Here is a 24,759-nt window from a genome sequence, read left to right as displayed (position 1 = left end):
GAATCTAGTTAGTGTGAAGTGGAGCAGCCCCGCCCACACTATTCATTTAGTAGCCTACAATTTTTACAGTGTGGAAAATATGTGAAACAGTTATGGAAATGTAGAAATTAAAGTTCAAGCTCCAACATGCTCATTTAATTTAAGGGATTTTGTATTTATTTTTTTATACATCCAAAACTTTTAACTTTTTACAGAGAAAAAATTAACATATTGTTGCAACATTTTACAAATATCAACATTTATTTTATATGTTTTTCTTTTATTATATAAAAAATTAAGTGCTATGCAGGCTATTTAAGACAATATTGGCAGATTAGATGGCAATACTGAACTAAACTGCAAACTGTTTGCCCTGTTTGACCTCAAATACATAAAATATTACCCTTTAAAGACATAGTTTTTAAAGTAAAGAGTAAAGGAAACACTGTACAGTACTTATTGAAACAACCAGTTCATTATTTACCCTTGTATGTTTACTTTTAAGCAGCCAAGTCTATTCCTTAAGGCAGCTGAGGGATACTGGATGTTGTTAATGGACGATTATTCACTGCAATGTCCACACACAAGTTAATATGCTCACAGTCGTAGATTTATTTTACTGTGACTGCTCTCCATTTAAAGAATCCAAATAAACAGTCAATGAATCCACAGTTACAGTCCTTCAGCAATACAGATTTCCTACTTGCAAAGCATGGAGCATATAGTAGTCAAAAATCTGTGTGCACCTTCCCTCCAGCAACACCTGCTTTTACCTGAAGGAAGGTTCCCACTTACTATATATTCTATAACCCATTACCCAAGAGTGACCCCTACTGAAACTACAGAAACTTACATGACAAAGTTTAAAATATGGACAAAATTAGCTCTTACGAGGCCTATAGCTGCAAACTAGTTGCTTTTCGGCAGAATTCGCCATTTTGAATTAAAATGTTACAACACGAGATAAACATGAATGAACATCCTCCTCAGGTATGTTGAAAGATACAGTACAACTTAGAAATCCATATGGTCACATGTAATCAATCAGTGTTTCAACCGTGGAAAGTCATGAATAAAACTGCTTGTAAAAATGTCACATTTAGGCTATTACATTTACATCAGAAAAGCCCTTCAATGTCCAAAAACTCATTAGTCAGCAACAAAAATGAACTTAGAGCTGAGTGTTTTGCTGTATAGGCTATTGCATATTCATTGTATGTGTACTTAACATGTGCTTCAATATTGAATGTATAAATCCGTTTTATGCAGACACCATTTAAATGTTTAGGAAAACGAGTAGAAACATAATTATGTTATTAAAATGTATTATAAAGTAATTATAAAACCTCCCTTATGTGTAATTTATATGTAAGAAGCTTAAATCAATTAATTTTTTTACTATTTAACAATTAGCCTAATTAGGAAATTTGCCCTGTACTGTTGGCTACCTGATTAATCCATGAATAGAAGGTTATCAAATGGAATCGCAATCTTCTGAATCAAAATTGAATCCAATTGTGAAATTTGTGTCAGTGCCCAGCCATAATGTCAATAATCATAATGTTTTTTTTTTTTTTTTACTTTACTAGCAAATGTTTTTTCCATTCATTTTCTTGTCAGACTGTGTCACGAACACAGCCTCTGTGGCTTCCTCCGATCGCCACCAGAGGGCTACCTCACCTGAATATTAACTCTATCATTGACTACATTTCCCATAACCCCATACCTGATCTGATTACCCAAACACTTGATCCCTATCACCCGGACTATTTAAGCCGATGCACACATTCACTCATTGCGAAGTCCTGTTTTCTCCAGTTATCTCTTGTGTATGACCTTGAACTGTTTATAATCATTGTGTTTGTTTGTTGCCTGCCCTGTTGATTCTGCCTGTTTACTGGATTACTCTGCCTTGTCTGCTGCCTTCCCTGATCCTTTGCCTGTCCCCGTTTACGATACATCTCTGCCTTCGACATTGTCATTGCTGGTATTTGACTCTTGCCTGTACGACTACGATTATATTAATAAAGCTGCACATGGATCCCATCGAGTCTGCCGCCTCGTTACAGACTGCACCAGAATGCTTCATTAACATGTTAAAATCATAAAAATGTTCTCATGGGGGAGAATACCCCAGACCCCCCTACAATAATTTACTTAGTAAACATGTCTCCTTTTTCACTAATTTTGAGTTTGCAGGTAAATCCATTATTTGGGAAAGAAAAGATAGAATGTATGTTGCTTGTGTCTACTGTGAATTCCACAACGTTTGCACACAAAAACAATTTAAGGCATGCGATGTTAAAAGATGCAAATAGTTAATTAAGTCTTTCAGTCATATCAGAAGGTGATCAGAATTTGCTTAATGCTTTGAAAACAACAATAACAAAACAAAAAAAAAAACAATATGGATTACTCTAGGAAGGAATGGTAGGTCTCTTTCAACTCGGTATCTTGCTAGCTGCTCATATTCATAGTTCAACTTCCTCAAGTTTAAAAGTTTACAGTCAGTGGTGAGATATAAAACGGCTATAAGGTTAATGATACAATCATAGCACTTACAAACCACAAGTGTATTAAACATGGTGAAAAATAAGTTTGTGCAATTACAGAAAAACTTTGGGTTTCATCAAATTCTTCACTAATGCTTTAAAAAATGGCGTGTCCAATGGGTCTGAATAAAATAAGCCCAAAATATTTTTGAATAGATTCTTCAAATAATTGACTACATTCTCTAAAAATGAAGGGTCTTTCTCAGCCTCCTCTCTTGCCCGCTGCTCATAATCCTCATTCACCTTTTCCCTTGCTTTTTCATAATCCTCGTCATTAAGTTTAGCCCTCAGAGCTTCTATCTCCCTCTTTCTCTGCTCTTCTGTCTCCTTCAGGATGCGTTGTTTCTCTTCCTCAATCGCTCTCTCTGCCCTTTCAAGCATCTCACTGGTGTAATACTTCCCACCATTTCCAGTGACCATTTTATCAATCTGGTCCAGCAACTGAATGACCTGTTCAGGATTTTTTTCTTTATTATTGAACGTGTGGTATCGTCCACTGCAAGTTTTGATGAAACTAAGCAGTTTTGGGCTGTCCCGCACAAAAGTGTGAATGTTCTTGTCCTCCAGCCGATCTCCATGAGTGAACAGTGCCATGGTGTATGTGGAGGATTCCTCACCAAAAATTGCTTGTATGAGTCTAACAGCTTCTGCCTCTTCATCAGTGAATCTGCCCAGCTGAATCACAACTAAGAAGACATGTGGACCAGGAGCAGAGAGTGGAATACAGAGTTTAATTCTGTTGATCACTTCATCTGCAGTCAGGCTGGTGTCAAACAGACCCGGAGAGTCAATGACAGATACTTTTCTGCCATTTATCATTGCATGAAACTTTTCACACTGTCCAGTCACAGAGGAGGAGGATATCTCAGATTTAAAAAGCTTTTGTCCCAGGATAGTGTTGCCTGTTGCACTTTTCCCCACTCCTGTTTTTCCAACCAGAAGAATCCGGAGCGGATCTCCTATCTGATATGCTTTGCATTGAAAAGAATTACAAGTATTACAAACAAATTTCAAATGATAATTTTACAATATTTTTGGACCACTGTTTGGGAAGGGGAAAAAAAAACTTTACCTCTATCATCCGAAACATCATTTTGAAGATTTTGGGGCCTAAAAATCTGGAATATATGAATACAATATCAAATATTTTATCACATTTCCTCATTTATACTATTTATTTATGTCTTAAAGGTACAATATGTAATAATTTTGGCCGCTAGAAGCCTATTCAAAACAAAGGCGTAGCTTGATGACGGCAAGTTTTAGAGCAGAATCTTAGGACATGTGGCCTCCATCTCAATGGAAGGTGCAAAAGAATAGAGATAGGACTCTGGAACATATCATGTTCATGGATGAGGTTATTTAGTATGAAGCAGAGCAGGACTGAGTTTTGTGGGAGCTGGACGAGGCCGCTGGAGAGATTGCGCAACACACGCCTCACGAGCAGCAGAACTTTTATTATGCCGCAGTCACCAGCACAGCTTCCGGTTTTCTGGTCATGAGTATGAGCAAAGAATATACTCTTTGGTTTGAGGAAACACAAGTCTGTTTATTATTAGATACATTTGAGTGTGTTGAAAATGATGTTATAACGTTACTCCGTGCGTTCGCTCGGCGGCTGCTGTGAGACACTTGTTTGAGACACACTGCAGTAAGATAGATTGATTTTAGAATATCATATTAAATATTGGATGTCTTGTGTTGAATGGCATGCAATTAATTTTAATACATATTGTATAATGGGAAAAAAATTATGTATTACTGTTAATAAAATAAAGTTGCATCTGATTATGTTATGTTTATTTGACAAAATATTGTTTTTCTCTGAGGCATGGAAAATCAAGAAAATTGATTTAAACAATAAGACTAAACTTGTTGAGCTATATAACAACAATTAGTTTTCTGTCTATAAATGTATCAAAACAGTTGTTCCCTTGTCTATTAAAGGTGTAATATATTAAAGCGTCTTTGGTGTTTCCATGGTTTCTACAAAATAAAACCTGAAACTGAGGGTAACGCGGGTATGACGCAATTGACAGGCGACTCTTCACACGTCCCGAAGCCTTGGTTAAAATTGCAATTTTCTCACAATTTACAAATAGTTGGAAACATTTGGGATATTGTAAGTACTCAAGTGAACAAAATATATAACACTGGCCTAGTGGATATTTTGGATATTTTACTGCAAAAATATTACATATTGCACCTTTAAAAAACAAAGTATTAAGTGTCTTTAAACACTGAGGTCATACCAGTGCATCAAGTAATAGCTTTCTTTTTTATGAAATTATTTATTAAACTAAATAAAATCTAAATATAATATTAGTCTACGCTAGTCTCTCTCTGTTTATCCTGAGGTTTGCCATAACCTGCCATATCCAGTCCGTATCCAGTTTGAGATGAAGGACCTGCGCCTAGAAAGGATGAAAACGCAGCCCTGAAGTGTCAACTTAACTATCCCCTGCGAATGCCTCCTTTCCTTTCCTTTCCTTTCCTTTCCTTTCCTTTCCTTTCCTTTCCCTATGTATAGATAACATTATCAAAATTATTCCAGTTTGCATAGATCCACAGACATGACTAATTTTTCTGTATTATGCGGACCAGACAAGTAATTTGGCAAATATCACTTTGTAAAAAAGACCAAGCATCTGCGCACATACACATGAACATCAAACACATCAAACGCGGAAACATGACTAAACATGTAAATGAATGGCAAAAATGCATTAAAGGTCCTCTGTTTTCAATAGGAAAGATGTAATTCATGTGGCCCCTAAGTTAATAATTAACAATCTTTACAACGGAAGTGATTTCATTTAGCTTGATAATAATATTTTCTTAGAGATGCTGTAAAGCCAAAACAATCTCTGTCAATGAATTTTCCTATTATCACTGTGAGGCTGCTTTGAAACAATCTGAATTGTGAAAAGCACTATATGAATGAAGATGACTTGACTTGACTTGACTTGAGTGTGTGACTTGAATTTTCAAATACATACCTGCAATGCTATTGCAGCAGAGACACCAATTACGCCAAGGATTACCAGGTAAATGAAGGGAGATGTGACCCATGAGCCTGAGGTCGTTGATGGTTTTGAAGGAGAATTTGCAGTGTCCTCCATAACTAAGCTAATGAGAGAGTGAGGGAAACAGTTGTTCTTGCTATAGAATATGAGTAAAACCAATATTATGGACCAGGTCAATGGGGACAGTGCCCTGCATGAGGCTTTAACCTACTACAGGACCAGAAAAAGCCACTGCAGATGTAATCTTGATATACACATATACAAAAAGTGCTTCAGACTCATTGTTGGCAGTTGGCACAGTTTTAAATAAAGAAATGAGAAATACTATGTGTTCCTAGTCAGCCATATAGTCATTTTCAAACAATAGTTGGGTTAAATAAAACTACCCAGCAGGTTGGGCAAACATTTAACCCAACAGTTGGGTTAAAACAACCCAATCGCTGGGTTTGTCCATTTTCAACCCAACTTGGGTTCTTTTTAACCCAGCATTTTTTAGAGTGTTTATTCTAGATTCCCTACATGTAAAGTAAAACATTTCAAAAGTAATTTTGATGATTAGAGCGTACAGCTCATGAAAGTGCAAAATCCAGTATCTCAAAATATTAGAATATTTCCTAAGATCAATCAAAAAATGGATCTGCAAAACAGAAAAGTTCAAGTTCTTTAAAGTATGTTCATTTGTACACTCAATACTTGGTCGGCAGCACATATTACAGCAAATGACTTGCTCAAATTACAGCATCAGTGAAGTGTGGCATGAAAGTGATCAGCCTGTGGCACTGCTGAGGCACTATTGAGCCTTCAGATCATCTGTATATTGTTGGATCGACTGTTTCTCATCTTTCTCTTAAATATCCCATAGATTCAGGGGTCAGGCATGTTGGCTGGCCAATAAAACACAGTAATATCATGGTCAGCAAACCACTTGGAAGTGCACTGTGAGCAGGTGCTAAAGTCCTGCTGGACAAGGAAATCAGCATCTCCATAAAGCTTGTTCAGCAGATGGAAGCATAAAGTGCTCCAAAATCTCCTGGAAGATGGCTGCATTGACTTTGCACTTGATAAAACACAATGGACCAACACTAGCAGATGTCACGGCCCCCCAAATCATTACTAACTTCAGAAACTTCCCACTAGACTTCAAGCAGCTTGGATTCTGTGCCTCTCCAGTCTTCCTTCAGACTCTGGGACCATGATTTCAACATGAAATGCAAAATTCACTTTTATCTGAAAAGAGGACTTTCGACCACTGTTCACTGTCCAGTTCTTTTTCTCCTTAGCCCAGGTAAGATGCTTCTGATGTTGTTTCTGTTTCAGAAGTGTCTTGGTAGTCCTTTTCCTGAAGATGTCTGAGTGTGGTGACTCTTGATGCGCTGACTCCGGCTTCATTTGACTCATTGTGAAGCTCTCCCAAGTGTCTGACAGTATTCTCAAGCTTGTGGTCATCCCTGTTGCTTGTGCACCTTTGCCTATCCTATTTCTTCCTTCCAGTCAACTTTGCATTTAATATGCTTTGATACATCACTCTGTAAACAGCCACCCCATTCAGTAATGATCTTCTGTGACTTACTCTCTTTGTGGAGGCTGTCAATGATTGTCTCCTGGACCATTGCCAAGTCAGCAGTCTTCCCCATTAATGTGGTTTCAAAGAAAAAGAGATACCCGGAATTTATACTGTAGGGATGGTCATTTAATGAAACTCAAATGTAAATATTCTAATTTTTGAGATAATGGATTTTGGACTTTCATTAGCTGTATGCTTGTCACAGACACGTCAGGTTCCAATATCCACCAATCACAGCGCACACCATCTCCTGACTACTGATCACCGCCACCTGCACCTCATCACCGCACTCATCAGCAGCACCATAAAGAGCACACACACAGAGCACTCCATGTCCGGTCTCGTTTGCATCTACTCATGTTTATGCTTACCTCAAGGACTCCCCGCTACATACTTACCTGTCTCCAGTGTGCTTCCTTCCCTTGTGTACCTCGTCTACTGTGTGTGAGTGCTCCAGTCAGCTCCAGTAATCCCCAGCGATCTCCAAGCTCCAGCGTGTTCACAGATCTCCACATCTGAAAGTAAAAGGACAGTAACTATCTCCATATCTATCATCTAAACATCCATTGATTCATCTCTACTTACCTGTTCCTTGCTCCTTGCTCTACTGGTGTCAATAAACGTCAAGTTACCTGTTTACATCTGTGTGTACCGTAACAGAAGACCGGACCAACACCACAGACCCAGTATGAGCCAACCGGATCCCTTTCAGGCCCTGGTGGATGCACTTTGGCGAACCCTCATCACCAATCCGCCACCATCTCCAGTCTCTTCTCCCTCACCTGCACCAGCGAGCCCCGCAGCCAGCACCACTGGATCTCCTTCACTGACGCCGTACGCCAGTCCCATGGCCAAACCGGCGCCCTACTCAGGATCGGCGGAGGATTGCAGCGGATTCCTGCTGCAATGCGAACTGGTCCTGGAGATGCAGCCGCACCTATAACTGAACGATACTTCCAAAATCGCCTTTCTCATCTCTCAGTTAAGCGGCAAAGCATTGAAGTGGGCCGATTCCATCTGGTCACAATGTGGTGCAGTGACGCAGTCCTATCCAGCGTTTATTTCCCACTTCCGGGAGGTGTTCGGGAAACCGATCACAGATTCATCAGCTGGTGAGAAACTCTATAATTGTCTATTTACGACTATGCTTTGCAATTCAGGACGCTTGCTGCAGTTAGTGGATGGAACGTACAAGCTCTAATTACCACATTTCGTCAAGGATTGGAACCTCGGGTACGGCTGCATCTCGCTGCATACGAGGATTCCATGGGCCTCGAGAAGTTGATCCAGCTATCAATCCGCTGTGCCACTCGTATGCAGGCGTGCCTCCAAGAGCACCAGGACCAGTCACTCTCCAACACGCTCCTCTGCCGGTCCGAACTTCGTCTCCGGCGCCCTCTGCCGGCAGTTACGTCTCAAGACCTCTCTGTCTCCGACGATCTACCAGATCAACTCAATAACAGGCAAGCCTCTCAGCTGTAAGCACGTCCGTACCGTCGCAGGACCCCTCAAATTTCAAGTTGGCTTATTACATCAAGAGGAATTACATCTGCTCATTCTGGAGGATTCCACCGCTGACGTGGTTCTGGGGCACCCATGGTTGGAGCAGCACAACCCGACCATCTCCTGGAAGACAGGCGAAATCCTGAAGTGGGGCGACACCTGTTTCTCTCGCTGTCTGACTGAACTTCCTGTGCCATCCTCTCCGTCTTCTGATCTCTCCCTCTGCGCAACATCCATCGAGAGTCCAGTTGAACAACGACCCATCGACATCCCAAAGTGTTACGCCCCCTTCAGCGACGTCTTCTGCCCGCGGAGGGCTTCCAAGCTGGCTCCACACCGGCCATGGGACTGTGCCATCGACCTGCTTCCGGGTGAACCAGTGCCGAAGGGTAAGATATACCCACTATCCATCCCGGAGGAGAAGGCCATGGAGGATTACATCAAGGAGGCCCTGGCTCAAGGATACATCTGGACGTCTACTTCCCCTGCTGCTTCCAGTTTCTTCTTTGTGGCTAAAAAGGATATCCCCTTCCTCTCGTCCCAGCGGCCCTGGAACATCTCCGTGGTGCCACTGTGTTCACGAAGCTGGACCTCCGCAGCATGTACAAGTAGACTCCACCCATGTGCCATCCTCTCCCGCAAGCTCAGCCCGGCGGACGTCAACTACTCCATCGGTGACAGGGAACTCCTCGCTGTGAAGCTTGCCTTGGAAGAGTGGAGGCATTGGTTGGAGGGAGCCAAACAAGCGTTCCTGGTTCTAACAGACCACAAAAACCTGGAGTATCTTCGTTCCGCCAAAAGGTTAAACCCAAGACAAACCCGATGGGCCATGTTCTTCTCCCGATTCAACTACACCATCTCCTACCAACCAGGCTCGAAAAACATTAAAGCTGATGCTCTCTCCCGTCTCCATGCTCCCAAAGAAAAGACTGAAGAACCCGAGCCAATCATCCCGGGCTCACTCATTGTAAGCCCCATCACTTGGTCAGAGGAGACCATTCCCTCCTCCAATGCCTCCACAAACCCTCCGCCGGGCTGTTCACCTGGCTTGCTCTACATCACCCGGACACGACGCACTCCAACCATCCACTTCGCTCACACGTCACTAGGCACTGGTCACCCGGGGGTCAATGAAACCCTCTCGTTGCTGAAAGAACGCTTCTGGTGGCCAGGGATGGCAGCTGATGTCAGAAGGTACGTGCAGGGCTGTAGGGAGTGCGCCATCTCCAAGAGTCCTCGTCATCTGCCAGCTGGGAAACTCCTTCCTCTGCCCGTTCCCAACCGACCATGGTCACACCTAGGAGTGGACTTCATAACTGACCTCCCCGTCTCTGATGGAAATACCTGCATCCTAATCATCATAGACCGTTTCTCCAAATCTTGTTGTCTCATTCCACTACGAGGATTGCCCACTGCCATGGAAACCGCAAAGATGCTCTTCAACCACGTGTTCAGGTATTTCGGAATACCAGAGGACATTGTATCAGACAGAGGACCCCAGTTCATCTCCAGAGTATGGAAAGCGTTTCACTCCCTCCTAGGTGTGGCCGTCAGCCTAACTTCGGGATACCATCCGCAGTCGAACAAGCAGACTGAAAGGAAGGTCCAGGAGATCGGCCGCTTCCTCCATACCTTCTGTCATGACCACCAGGACTCTTGGAACCAGTTCCTGGGTTGGGCCGAGTATGCCCAGAACTCTCTCCGGCAGTCGACTACAGGACTCACACCATTCCAGTGTGTACTCGGCTACCAACCCCAACTGTTCCCCTGGACCGGGGAACCCTCCAACGTTCCAGCAGTGGATTACTGGTTCTGAGAGAGCGAGAGGGTCTGGGACTCAGCTCACCACCAGCTGCAGCGAGCCCTGCGCAGACGCAGAATGACAGCGGACCTTTGGCGTTCCAACACTCCTGTCTTCCAGCCCGGAAAGAAGGTATGGCTGTCTACTCGGGACATCAGACTGCGTCTGCCCTACAAAAAGCTGAGTCCCTGGTTCATTGGCCCATTTCCCATCATCAAGCAGGTCAACCCAGTCACCTACCAACTTCAGCTACCACAAGGGTATCGTATTCACTCCACGTTCCACGTATCACTCCTCAAACCTTACCACCCTTCTGCTCTCTCCACAGGACCTGACGTGACTCCCGCTGAGCCCCCCCTTCCACTCATCCTGGAAGACGGCGCAGCATACAAGGTTCATGAGATCTTGGACACCTGGCGTTGTGGTGGTCAGCTGGAATAATTAGTCGACTGGGAAGGATACGGCCCCGAGGAATGCTCATGGGTCCCAAGAAATGACTTCCTTGACCCCAACTTAGTCCAAACTCTCCACGAGAGCCACCCTGATAGACCGGCACCGCGGGGAAGAGGACGACAACCACGGCGTCGGGGTCCTTGGCCCTCAGAAGCGGGCCGTGGAGGGGGGGGTACTGTCACAGACACGTCAGGTTCCAACATCCACCAATCACAGCGCACACCATCTCCTGAGTACTGATCACGGCCACCTGAAACCTCATCACTGCACTCATCAGCAGCACCATAAAATGCAAACACACACACACACAGCACTCCATGTCCGGTCTCGTTCGCATCTACTCATGTTTATGCTTACCTCAAGCACTGCCCGCTACATACTTACCTGTCTCCAGCGTGCCTCCTTCCCTTGTGTACCTTGTCTACTGTGTGTGAGTGCTCCAGTCAGCTCCAGTAATCCCCAGCAATCTCCAAGCTCCAGCATGTTCACAGATCTCCGCATTTGAAAGTAAAAGGACAGTAACTATCTCCATATCCATCATCTAAACATCTATTGATTCATCTCTACTTACCTGTTTCATGCTCCTTGCTCTACTGGTGTCAATAAACGTCAAGTTACCTGTTTACATCTGTGTCTGCCTCCTGTGTACCGTAACAATGCTCTAATCAACAAATTTAATAAAAAAAAAAAAACTTTTGAAATGTTTTACTTTACATGTAGGGAATCTAGTATAAATGAAGTTTCATTTACAAAAATAATTTAAAAAAAAATAATTTACAATGAAAAAAATGAACTTTTTCACGATATTCTAATTATATGACCAGCACCTGTATATAAAAAACGGGGGGCAGAGCAAAGAGAAACACGGCCACGAGATGAAATGCTATTGTGAAAGTTTTCACAAATCGAGCTTGACCTAAAACAATGTTCTTTTATTCCAGCAGTCTGCGTGCTTATTGGTAATAGACGTTAAACATGAAGAACGCCTTCACATTCCTTACTGACAGACTTAGCAAGGGTTTTACGGACAAGAGCTTTGCTGTGGAAAAAAATTCACAGATCAAGCTGGTGAAGATAACACCGGTTTCATTCCTCTAAGTGTCCAACTTTTGGAGCTATAGCCATTTTAAAATTAAGAGTCGCTACGAAAAAAAAAACTGATTTTGGCACAAAGGACAGTCACCTTAATTCACAAATCATGGAGAATGATATTCGGTATTATTTGCATGTTTATGACAGCGCACTGTATTTATAGCCAAAATAAATCTGAATATCAATCTTTATTGCGGTTACGGTTTGTGGCTATTAAAAGAAATAATTTATTTTGAAATTACAAAATATTTTAATGAAGTACATGTTGCTGGTGCATAGCCACAAACTGTAAATCCATAAATCAAACCACAAGAGATAGGGAGAATGGAAAAAGCAGACAAAAAATCTTGGATTTAGTGTAGATACAGTTTGATATACAATATTTGAAGTCACACGGGCGACATTTAGCATTTCAATGCCATTTGGAGATTTTTAGTCTATAAAAAGTGGCATGAATGTGTATATGAATCCAATGATATATACATTAATATGGTTTTTGACTAGTACACCTGTTCTCTGTTTCTTTGATTCCCTGAGTCTCAGTGTATTTAAGCCTTAAGTTTTCTCAGTTAGGCTATATGATCCGCGTTAAAGGTTATGTTAAATATATATCCCTATCTGTATTTATTATCTTTGGATTAAGCTACACACTAACCGTGACAACTGGTAGATACAAAAGTGAAAGATAAACTCACCTTTGATGTCGAGCTCATAAGAGTCAGGATGCCTGTAATGTACAGAGTTAGCCTACCTTTTCCGGGGTTGTACCGAAATCTGACTCCCCTTCGCGTGCACGCGCATCACATTAATACACGCAGGCAGCAGCAAGTATAAACCATAAAGTGTAAACGCACTTCATTTAGCATATGTCTTTATTGATCGATTTTTCACACAGCAAGCACCCAGAACTTACATGGAAGCATTTTCGACACTTAAATAAATAGCTAAGCATAAATTGAACTAGTGTCAATGACACTTTTCCGAGCTTACATGAATATTCAAAAGAACACATGAATTACATGGATATTAATATACAGCCATGATTTGCCAGAGGTGTCATTAGGACACGCCAAACGAACCAATAGCATTTAAGTAACCTGTTTTCGTTATGTTTTGTTTCTGTTTTACCTTGAGAGTCTTTAAGTTTTATAAGTTTGCCTAAATGTATGGTAATAATAGACTATTAATAATATAAACTCCTGTAGGCATCAGTAAACTTTCTTAGTTTGCATAAGCACTTCTAATCTCGGTAGACTTGAATTTCTTGTTTTATGTCATGTTTCTAAAACTGCACACATGCATGATGTACTTTAAATATATTTTAATGATTATCTTAATAGGCCATGATGACTTTTGCGATAACAAAAATAATGTCTATATAGCGAATAACCTTAATTCTTGTGCCAATAAATATCCCTGTACACCATACAAATCAGATACTTTTCTTTTTTAACAAAAACATTCTACATTTCCTTTCCTTCACCCACTCTTCCCCAAATCTCTTCTCTAAGTGCGGAGATTACCTGAAATTCACCCAAAATCTATATGGTTTAATGTAAACAATTATCACACAATGCTATACATGTTTGGTATCATTTGAAATGTTTCAGTGCGACTGGTACAAATGTCTAATTCCCAGAAGGTGATAAGGTTTTAAGAGTTTAGAGATATTTTGCTTCCTGTGGTATGTGTGACCCCTTTCACAGGGTCTTTCATGCAAATGGCTTTCTGTCCCCAAAAAGGTGTAAACTACCCAGTCTGGCACCCTGATTATTGCAAATTTCCATTTTAAACTATAAAATGTTTCCAATTGAAAAGAAGTTCCTGTCTTGGTCTGAGTATTTAAAGAGATGTTGAAAGAGGCTCAGGGCGCAATTCTGTTGTCAGATCAGCCCACATTGCTGAGTGTCCAGGAATTGGCATGCTACATTTACCTCACTAATATATTCATAGTCCATAACCCCACAAATCTAAGCTCAGGTTAGTAACTGACTAACAGTTTAGGTGGAGCAGTGGGGCACACCAACTGATACTAACACATTGGCATTAGTTATGTCGGCTATATTTAGACTGTGTAGGCTAATAATGGGTTTTCCATTCAGAACAGAGTTGGACCAATTGTTGTTGGACCAATGTAAACAGGGTGAGCCTCAACCTCAGAATATTGTAATATTATTCTAACTAGTGTACAGGGGAAACCACCGCATTATTATATAAAGTTACCATTAGAGAAGTTAAATTGGTCAGCTTGAATCTATGGTAATGGTCATGACGTCTGGTTAGATATAGTTAAATAGAATAATCAAATGTGTAGCTAAACTATTATACAAATGACCAATCATCAATTGGCATTCTAAACTAAATTTGAGGTCATAATAAAATGGAGTCAGATAATAGTTTAACTGGAATTAAATTACTTTGTCACGCTGAAAAGACCGAACGCTCAAGAAACCTTCCCCGTCATATGGGAAAACCGCCATTGAGCCGTTTGGGTGGGCCTTACATCGCTATTTGCACTTTTTTTTATTTCCACAAGGTAGAGTTTTGTTTACATAGGTTGCCAGCCCTCTTTTCAAATAATAGTCATATTCGTCATAGTCATAGTCACATACATATAATACGTAGGCATTCTCTCCATTCAGATAATACTAAAACATGGATTTTTTGTTTTGTTTTTGTCAAATTATATTTTTAATATTTCTTGAAGGGAAATATTCTGGGGATTAAAGTTTAAACATTCATTGCATAACAATATCATACAAAACGTAAGGTCAAGAGGTTTATACTGTATAAATATACAGTGGATAAACAATGTCACAATGCATATTTCTCAAATATGAAAACAGGAGATATCTCAAGAAGCTAGAATTTATAGGCAACACATATGCTTCTTTTATAAACAAGTTTATAACAGAGACACATTTATCAAACATTTTACATTCAACTTCATATTTCCATACTTCCATATTATTAAACTTTAATATGTCCTTTCACCAGAATGTACAGTGCACATGTGCTATTTATTAATAACTTTGCAAACCTAACTTTAAATATAAATGGTGAGGTTTTAAATGCCTTCTGTAATTAGGTTTTCAGTAGCAACATGTGGTCAATTTTTCATGTGGGCCATATCAAAAGGTGATCAAAAAAAGAATTTGCTTAAAGCATTAATCAAAGAACTTACCACTTTGAATATGAATGGAAGGTCTATTTCAGCTTGGGATCTTGCCCGCTGCTCATATTCATCGATTAACTTTTTAAAAGCTTTTTCATAGGCCTCACCTTCAAGTTTAGCCCTCAGAGCTTCTATCTCTCTCCGTCTCTGCTCTTCTGTCTCCTTCAGGATACGTTGTTTCTCTTTCTCAATTGCTCGCTCTACCCTTTCAAGCATCTCACTGGTGTAATACTGCCCACCATTTCCAGTGACCATTTTATCAATCTGGTCCAGCAACTGAATGACCTGTTCAGGATTTTGTTCTTTATTATTGAACATGTGGTATCGTCCACTGCAGGTTTTGATGAAACTAAGCAGTTTTGGGCTGTCCCGCACAAAAGTGTGAATGTTCTTGTCCTCCAGCCGATCTCCATGAGTGAACAGTGCCATGGTGTATGTGGAGGCTTCCTCACCAAAAATTGCTTGTATGAGTCTAACAGCTTCTGCCTCTTCATCAGTGAATCTACCCAGCTGAATCACAACTAAGAAGACATGTGGACCAGGAGCAGAGAGTGGAATACAGAGTTTAATTCTGTTGACCACCTCAGATGTGTTTAAGCTGGTGTCAAACAGACCCGGAGAATCAATGACAGATACTTTTCTGCCATTTATTATTGCATGAAACTTTTCACAATGTCCAGTCACAGAGGAGGATGATATCTCGGATTTAAAAAGCTTTTGTCCCAGGATAGTGTTGCCTGTTGCACTTTTCCCCACCCCTGTTTTTCCAACCAGAAGAATCCGGAGTGGTTCACCTGTCTGATGCACTGTACATTAACAAGAATGATATCATTTTCAACTCTTGCTAATTTATTTAAATTTATTTAAAAGAACATTGAAATACACCTATATTAAACATTTTTTTATCACTATTCATCATCCTTACAGAACTTATATTGTAATATATTTATGTATATCAAAAAAGATTTGAAAAAATACCTATATCATCAAAATCTTGTTTTTGTTGCTTTAAGATCTAGAAGTGAAAGAAATGCAAATTAACACCTGTACATTAGAGTGCGCAGCTTAAAGGTGATAAAGAGGATCTTTTCGTCGACTGAGAAACCAAAGACTGTTACTGAGTTTTTGAAATGAGCGCATGCGTAAGAACAACCCCCCTCCTTTCGAGGGAACGCCTCCCAAAACTCGTAAACACTCGTATTGGAACACGAGTGTTTACCACCGGCATTCGCTGTGTTGTGTTAGTGGATTCATTATGTCGGACTCACCGCAGGTAACTCATAATCTGCAGTTGTTACTCCTGTCTCCGGACAAAAACATTGCATGCGGCGCCTGTGGAGTGTGGAAAGTTACTGGAGCGCGCAGCCGAGCTCGTCTCTCACAAGGAACGTCATGGCAGTGATTGACAAGCCAGAGGGCCAATCGTTTACGCGATGATCGCATAAAGGATTGGCTGATGTTTTTAAGGCCCTACCTCGTGCACAGATGATGTATATTAATATTATTACTTCCAGTGCACCTAATAAATAGTCTTTTATCAGTTAGTAAAGACAGTTTCAAGTAATATTGCAAAAATGTATAAAACAAAACATCCTCTTTAGCACCTTTAAATAAACCTTTCAGCTAACTCCTGATTTCACTCAACATGGGGACAGCAGAGCTGTCAGTCAATAAATAGGAAAACAAAGTAACTTATTTGAAAAAATAACTTAATTTAATTTAAATGTAAAAGTAATGCATTACTGTACTCTAATGCGTTACCCCAACACTGCTTACACATGTTAAAAAGATAATCAGCTTAGAGTAGAAAAAGGACAAAGTATAAATATTAAGCATACCTTAATCCCTATTGCAATAGCTGCAAAAATTATAGAAACCACTATTATAGTGGAGAAAGAAGAGTTCCAAGACTTTGAAGTCCTTGTTGATGGTCCAGGGGCAATCTCCTGCACAGCTATAAAAAAAAAAATCATAAAAAAATTTAGTTCTTGCTATACATATTTCATAAAAAAAGGAAAATGCTATTTTACGGTGACCGGGAGGGGACATGTCCAGTTCATTTAGTTTTGTCGTGGCCACAAGATAATTTTGCCAAGGTAACAACATCCTTATGTTGTGGAAGTCATGGACTCGAGATCCTTGAGGGTATGACATATTTTCCACAAGTTTAATGCGTAAACAAACCTGTGTGACCACAGCAACCTGGGATTACAGAAATGGATAATACTAATGAATTAATATTTTTTATATTTAATATTTGGTATATTAATGCACTTTTTACACGTTTACACCTGGTATTAAAATGTGCTAGCCAGACAGGATTTAAACTTTGTTTTGAATACAAAAACTGTACCAAGCACAATGTTCTCTAACCATTCCTGATTTCTAACATGAAATCACCATGTTTGATGTGGACTTGTGGCTATCAGAGCAGAAACAACAGCTGATGCTCTCCGTGTGTTATTGCACAAGCTTATTTTACCCACCCAGAGACCCTCCCCTCGAAGAAATCAGGACAGCAGTGGTTGAAAGTTGAAAAAAGAAACGGATTACAATACCAGGTGTAAACAGGAATATGTCTCTGTAAACGGGTATATCGACCAAAACGCATCTAAATACCAGGTGTAAACAGGACCTTAGAAAGACACAATGTCTGGAATAGAAGCAACTTTCTGGCCACAGTACCTCTTGCACTCTGGGCATGTGCCACACCTTATTTGAAACCACAACCTGAAAGATTCGGGCCTGTGGCTTAGCAGAGTGAGCCACTCAGTTGATGCACATTTACCAGGCTGCTGAGGAGAGCTTTCAGTTTGAGAATGAGCACACAAAAGCATTACTTAGCATTTTAACTAGTTTAGCATGCTAAGCTAAATTAATGCTAACGTAGGTAACACAGGCATGGTCAATTTTGGAGAAGAATTTTTTCAGGAACGGTAGGGAATATCAAAAATCCGTCCAGTCATTCCTGTGTGGCTCAGTCCAAAGATCATCTGAGCCAATTTTGGACAAAATTGGGCAAAATTTGTAGGACAAGTAACAAAAAAACTGTTTTTCATTTGCTTCAATATGATGGACAGGAAATTTGATGGAAAAGTTAATTAAAAAATTATTAGCAAAAATTTTTATTTTTCGTATCTCATGACTCATAGGTGGCGCTGTTCCCAAATGTGTATCTCTCACAGCTTCACTTTCATTCCTGGTGCTGGCTGCTCTGAATAAGGTGTATGAGTATGTGGTCTTTCATTGCTCGCTTTGCCGAGTGCATTCTAAATGGCTTCTCTGGCTGTGTTTAAAGGGTTAGATCACCTAAAAATGAAATTTCTGTCATTTATTACTCACCCTCATGTCATTCCACACCCGTAAGAACTTTGTTCATCTTCGGAAGGCAAATTAAGGTATTTTTGATAGAATTTTTTTTTTTTTATAGAAAGCAGCGTAATTACCACATTCAAGGTCTAGAAAAATAGTAAAAACATGGTTAAAATAGTCAATGCACAAAAACAAAACAAAAATAACAACTTTATTCAACAACATTTTCTCTCCCCTGTCATTCTCCTATGCTGTTTATGTCCAGCAGAACGCTGGTTCACAAGAGCAGCACAAGGCATGCGTGTGATGCTGATGCATAGGGTGGCCATTTCCATAACACCAAAAAGGAGGACACTTTGTGGCATTTAGTGAGGCAAGAATAATTGCATAGGACTCTGGTGTACTCGCAACTACAATGTACTCGTAATACAATTTTGTCCATTATATCGATGGTATCATGATACAGTGATTCTGAAAAGGCCTACTCTATTCATTGCCGGACAATTTGATGTAGACCTATGTGTAACAGAAGAGTCAAAAAAGTGTTTGTTCACAGTATTTGTATTTATTCAAGACATTGTGATGTATTTTTCAAAAAAGTCTTGCAAAGTGCAGAGTGCCAGAAAACAAAACATTTCTGGACTTCTGGAAATAAAATAAATAAATAAAATAATCTGGCAGACTGTCACAGTGCCAGAAAACATAACATTTCTGGACTTCTGGAAATAACAGAAATACATAAACAAATAATGAATGAATTTACAAATATAAATTCATGCTCTTTTGTCCATTCCGGATTAAATGAGGTCTGACGTTTCGGCATGTTAACATGATGATTCAGCGCAACTCCAAAAAGGAGGACAAATGAGTGTCCGGCTCGAGGCTGCGAACCTTAAGTGCAGCAGAATTTTTTTTGTAACCTTGGCCAGATCTGTGACTTGCCACAATTCTGTCTCTGAGCTCTTCAGGCAGTTCCTTTGACCTCATGATTCTCATTTGCTCTGACATGCACTGTGAGCTGTAAGGTCTTATATAGACAGGTGTGTGGCTTTCCTAATCAAGTCCAATCAGTATAATCAAACACAGCTGGACTCAAATGAAGGTGTAGAACCATTTCAAGGATGATGAGAAGAAATGGACAGCACCTGTGTTAAATATATGAGTGTCACAGCAAAGGGTCTGAATACTTAGGACCATGTGATATTTCAGTTTTTCTTTTTTAATAAATCTGCAAAAATGTCAACAATTTTGTGTTTTTCAGTCAATATAGGGTGCTGTGTGTACATTAATGAGGAAAAAAATGAACTTAAATGATTTTAGCAAATGGCTGCAATATAACAAAGAGTGAAAAATTTAAGGGGGTCTGAATACTTTCCGTACCCACTGTAGTACACAATGCTGTTGGGGATAAACAGTCAAGGACCCTTGATACCAGATATGTTGAATAAAGACCCGGAGTCAAAGTTTAAAAAATTAATAAATTGAAGAAAATTTTACTGAAGAATAGTTTGCAGTTTCATCAGCAGAAGCCAGCTTCAAGTCTCAAAAGGAGTTCGTAGGCCGCTCTGCGTACATTCACATTTCCACATCAATTATACTCTAACAAAGTCAACTAACTACGTCATTACTTCAGGTTGGATGATTCGGACTGGTTAAGGAAAATCTTCCACACATGGACAGATAGTCAGAAGCATATCTCCCTTCGTCACGATGCTGACGAGGGGGACCCTGGATGTAGGTACTGGATGTCCTTTTGGGGTCATGACATGGCTTCTGCTGGTCTCAAGCAGAATGCCAGTTGTCCACCAGTATAAAGGACCTACACTGAACCCTTAGCGCACATACACAGATACACATGATTCACAACTTCGTCAAGGTTGAAGTTGATCTGAGCTCTGCTCTGAGCAGCAAACTTTCCCAAAACATACTGATAACATGTTCTTTTCTCTCAATGAGAGGTACAGACAATATTCAAAATTATTTTCTAGTGTTTGAAAAGGAAAATAAATGCTTTAACATACGTTGAAGAAGTAATTCAAATAATTTAACAGAAAGATATATGTTGATTAATAACTTAAAAGATACACTCTAAAAAATGCTGGGTTAAAAACAACCCAAGTTGGGTTGAAAATGGACAAACCCAGTGATTGGGTTGTTTTAACCCAGCAGTTGGGTTAAATATTTTGCCCAACCTGCTGGGTAGTTTTACTTAACTCAACTATTGTTTAAAAATTACAGTATTGCTTACTTAAAATGAACCCAAAATATCTTGAAAATTAACATTTATTAATATGTTTAATAAATTAACCTTTTAATTTCATTTTAGATTCATTTTAAGTCAGCCAAAAAGTAATTTTCAAACAATAGTTGGGTTAAATAAAACTACCCAGCAGGTTGGGCAAACATTTAACCCAACTGCTGGGTTTGTCCATTTTCAACCCAACTTGGGTTGTTTTTAACCCAGCATTTTTTAGAGTGTATATATTGAAGCGGCAGTGGATTCAAGAATCTACCCCTTCAATGCCATGATGTTCCACATTACGCCATGACGTACTACACTATGTACTATTATAACATGTAGTACATCATGTCTTTGTGTACTACGTCATGGATATTAACGCTTTTTGGTCATACGTTAAATGCATATGGCTGTTGTGCCGGATACTTGTAATTTTACTTTATTAAGTTTTAAATAAGGATATTTGTCTTACACAAATGCATTGATATAATTCAGAAGGCCTTTATTATCCCCCTGGAATCGTATGGATTCATTTTTTTATGGATGGATGCATTTTTTTTTTTTTTGTCTTTAAAATGTGGGCAGCCATTCACAACCATTATAAACCTTGGAGGATTAAGAATATTTTTAAATATATCTCTGATTGTGTTCGTCTGAAAGAAGATAGTCATATACACCTGGCTTGAGGGTGAGTAAATCATGGGATAATTTTCATTTTAGGGTGAACTATCCCTTTAAATCCATTCAATAACTGTGTAAAGTTCATCAATTAGGAAATGAGTTCAATTTGGCTATAAACCATCGTTTAGTAATACGATCAATTGAACCTTTTGTAAAATAATGGGAGCTTAGGCTATTTAGACCATTACATTCAATATAAACAAATCTTTCTAATTTTTGCATTCTCATCGCGGGTTAACATCCAGAGAGTGTCCCAGAAGTTTTGATTCAAACATAATTATATTTTTGACTTAAATCAAACCAGTTAATTTACGTTACAAATTTTCATGTTAACATTTTTCAGTACGTTTTTTTGTCAAGCAAAATAAAACCTAAGTAACTGATTTTAAGTTTAAAAAAAAAACATGATTTCACCAAATCAACTTGACTTTAAACCAACAAACAGAACTTTTATGGGTTAGATCAAGACCATTTTTCACTCGATTTCACGTAAAAAGAATGGTAAGTAGCCTAGCACATTTATTTGTAAGGTAACAACCTGGACAGCTCTGCTAAATTAATGTTCTACGTTTGTCATGTGACAACACTGTAGCATACTACCCTGAAACATTTGTAGCATATTGTATACTATTTCACACACTATTCTTAAAAAACTAGTAGGCAGTATGCACTGTGTACTGAGCAGTAAGCAATGAGCTAGTGTGTCATTCTGAACACAGCCAGTGAGTAGACTCGCTCGATCCCTCGGTCAAAATCTGCCCTTTGAAGTGAGTAGGGCATAGGGACGCTCACTTGCGATTGTAATTTGCCCATATGTTGTGGCCACGACATCTGAACCGAACATGTACCCCTGCTGTTCACCGTATTACTATTATTCCATAATAAGTTGAAATCTAAATACACCTTTCTTTTTTAATGCTAGTATTCCTAATTTATTTTGTATTCGTTTTACAACTCTGTTTGCTACTGCTTTAAATCAAGCTTTATATCTACATCTACCCATCTAATCTACCCATCTAAACAACTACTTTAATCAGCAGATTCCTTTTATTAAGTTTCTCATATTATGTTAGTATAAAACTTTATCTTTAATGGATGCAAAAATTAAGTTACTTACTTCTAAGTGAAGAGCACATCGTGCGAGCATAGATGGGTTTCGGGGTTTTTTCCTGTCAAAAGGACAGTTTCGTTTACTCTTAAACCAGCTAGACTTGCGAAGGGTTATCTGGTGTAGACTACCATCTATAGGAGACAAGACGCCACTGCAAGATCAGTCAAGCAGCTGCTCACAGCAGAGACAATGGGCGGGGCTTGACGTCCAGCTTCTAACGTTCCCTTGATGTTATTCTAATGTTTAAATTTTGTCCATTAATGGGTTAGGATTTACCATATTTCACGGGGTAAAACCTACCCAGATTTTAAATGTCTTCAACACCAAATAACAATGAATTCAACACAATCTATGTTTAAAATATGACATTTATTAACAGACACTATGAAATTAATAAACAATTATTTGACTTAAAGTAGCAGTACATTTATTTCTTGCCACTGAATTGACATGCTTTTTTTGGTCCGTAAAACTTCTTGACTTCTCGGTTCCCCTGATGTTATTTTGATGTTCCAATAACGTTATTCTATGTTATATTAACGATTACTATGTTATTTTAACGTTCCTATAATGTTTTTCTACATTCCCTTGACGTTATTTTAATGTTCCATAACAATATTCGAATGTTCCCCTAACATTATTTTAACATTCCTGTGACGTTATTCTAACATTCCTATAATGTTATTCTAACACACTCCTAACATTATATTGATGTTCCAATAACGTTATTCTAATGTTCCAATAGTGTTATTCTAATGTTTCCATGTTATTTTAACATTCCTATAACGTTATTTTAACATTCCCTGAGGTTACTTTAACATTACTATAATGTTATTTTAACGTTCATATAGTGTTATTTTACCATTCTTATAACATTATTCTAGCATTCCATTGACCTTATTTTAACATTCCTATAACATTATTTTAACATTCCTATAATGTTATTCTAATGTTCGACTAACGTTATTTTAACGTTCCAATAACATTATTCTAACGTTCCCCTGACATTATTTTAATGTTTCTATAATGTTATTTTAATGTTTCTGTGACGTTATTTTATTGTTCCTGTGACATTATTCTATTGTTCCTGTGACGTTATTCTAATGTTCCCTTGAAGTTATTTTAACATTACTATAACATTATTCTAATGTTCCCGTAACATTATTTTAATGTTACTGAAAAGGAGTAAGGGGGAATGCTTAGGTGGCTACCTTGAAGCCAGTGGGGCTGTCGGTAAGAACAGGTCCAGTCTAGTCAAATCAAGTAGGAGTCTTATTGCACATCCAAGCAGGTATTGTGAGTATACTCTGTGCGTGTGTGCATGTGAGTGTGTGGTTTCTACAAAGGAACAGAGAAATACAGTTACATTAAGTTCTGAAATGCTGTTAGACTTTTTACTTGTAATTGTTTTTTTTATTGAGCTTGGATGACACACATATTATGCCTATTGATTCGATATACTATCATGACTTGTCATAGTTTAACTTTTTCAGTTAATCAAAAATGTATTTAATTTTAAGTTCTGTTAATGTAAAATACATTCTGATGACGTGTAAATGTGTTTCATTGTTTTGAGTTGTATGAACAATTCTTTTAATTTAGACAAACTTAAGTTAAGTGAAACTGGGCTGGGATTTATTTTTCCTATCATGCTTTGCCCATGGCACTTGTAAGTGAGAGTAAATGCTAAAATTAAGTGTTATATTATGTTTTTTTGCACAAGATTAATGGTAAGGGAGATTTAGCAGTAATTAGTGTTTTGTTATGCTAATTTAGAAGAGTTTCTGTTAATGTGGGTTTTTGGAGAGTTACCATCATGGTGACAAGCGGTGCTTGGTAAGTGTTACCAAGCATGTTCCTAGTGATGGGAAGTTCGGATCATTTAACTGACTCTGACTTTTGAGTCTTGTTCAACAAAATGAACAAATCTTTTTTAGATTCATTTCGGTCATTTTAGCAAAATGTTATTAAAATGTTACATGTTACTTCCCCAACACATCTACTACTTATGCAAACGTTGATCCCACTACAAACAATTCAAAACTATAATGCTATAAGATTCAGAAATGATTAATTCATTACCTGGGTCTTCAGTTTATGACAAGCTGATAAAGCTCACCTCACCTCTTGTCTGACAAGTCTTCGGGTTTAAGTCATTCCTTAATGACGTGACAGGCAGTCCCATGCTAAACCAATGCAGTCTGAGCCGGTAAGAGAATTGATTAGTTCATCTCATGAGTCTTTCGGGTTTTTGAGTCGTTCCTTAAACAC

General features: G+C 39.0%; 2 protein-coding genes across 2 annotated transcripts; both read right to left on the bottom strand.

The window, feature by feature from the left end:
- Positions 1-52: 52 nt before the first annotated feature.
- Positions 53-12,716, bottom strand: LOC137031896 (GTPase IMAP family member 7-like). Its single transcript, XM_067403256.1, has 4 exons — positions 12,666-12,716; positions 5,531-5,660; positions 3,604-3,649; positions 53-3,502 (listed from the first exon to the last, which is right to left on the bottom strand). The coding sequence occupies exons 2-4, from the start codon at positions 5,651-5,653 to the stop codon at positions 2,586-2,588; spliced, it is 1,086 nt and encodes a 361-aa protein (XP_067259357.1). The 5' UTR covers positions 5,654-5,660; positions 12,666-12,716; the 3' UTR covers positions 53-2,585.
- Positions 12,717-14,472: 1,756 nt separating this feature from the next.
- LOC137032176 (GTPase IMAP family member 9-like) lies at positions 14,473-22,628 on the bottom strand. The gene is made up of 4 exons (XM_067403805.1): positions 22,495-22,628; positions 16,984-17,099; positions 16,124-16,160; positions 14,473-15,951 (listed from the first exon to the last, which is right to left on the bottom strand). Exons 1-4 carry the CDS (start codon positions 22,511-22,513, stop codon positions 15,113-15,115), a joined length of 1,011 nt encoding a protein of 336 aa, XP_067259906.1. The 5' UTR covers positions 22,514-22,628; the 3' UTR covers positions 14,473-15,112.
- Between the last annotated feature and the right edge of the window lie 2,131 nt (positions 22,629-24,759).

This window comes from Chanodichthys erythropterus, chromosome 12 (assembly GCF_024489055.1).
Source record: "Chanodichthys erythropterus isolate Z2021 chromosome 12, ASM2448905v1, whole genome shotgun sequence".
Taxonomy (NCBI): Eukaryota; Metazoa; Chordata; class Actinopteri; order Cypriniformes; family Xenocyprididae; genus Chanodichthys; species Chanodichthys erythropterus.
The sequence above is the reverse complement of the archived record's forward strand: the minus strand, read 5'-3'. Positions and strand labels throughout refer to the sequence as shown.

What these genes read in the sequence shown, in the direction of transcription:
- LOC137032176 (XM_067403805.1), bottom strand. An exon ending in CTATTGCAATAGGGATTAAG is followed by an intron (nt 16,161 to 16,983) that starts GTATGCTTAATA and finishes TTTCACTTCTAG; the next exon opens with ATCTTAAAGCAACAAAAACA. An exon ending in ACAAGATTTTGATGATATAG is followed by an intron (nt 15,952 to 16,123) that starts GTATTTTTTCAA and finishes GTTAATGTACAG; the next exon opens with TGCATCAGACAGGTGAACCA.
- LOC137031896 (XM_067403256.1), bottom strand. Translation starts at nt 5,653, where the DNA reads ATGGAGGACACTGCAAATTCTCCTTCAAAACCATCAACGACCTCAGGC. An exon ending in CTGCTGCAATAGCATTGCAG is followed by an intron (nt 3,650 to 5,530) that starts GTATGTATTTGA and finishes CATATATTCCAG; the next exon opens with ATTTTTAGGCCCCAAAATCT. An exon ending in TGATGTTTCGGATGATAGAG is followed by an intron (nt 3,503 to 3,603) that starts GTAAAGTTTTTT and finishes TTCAATGCAAAG; the next exon opens with CATATCAGATAGGAGATCCG.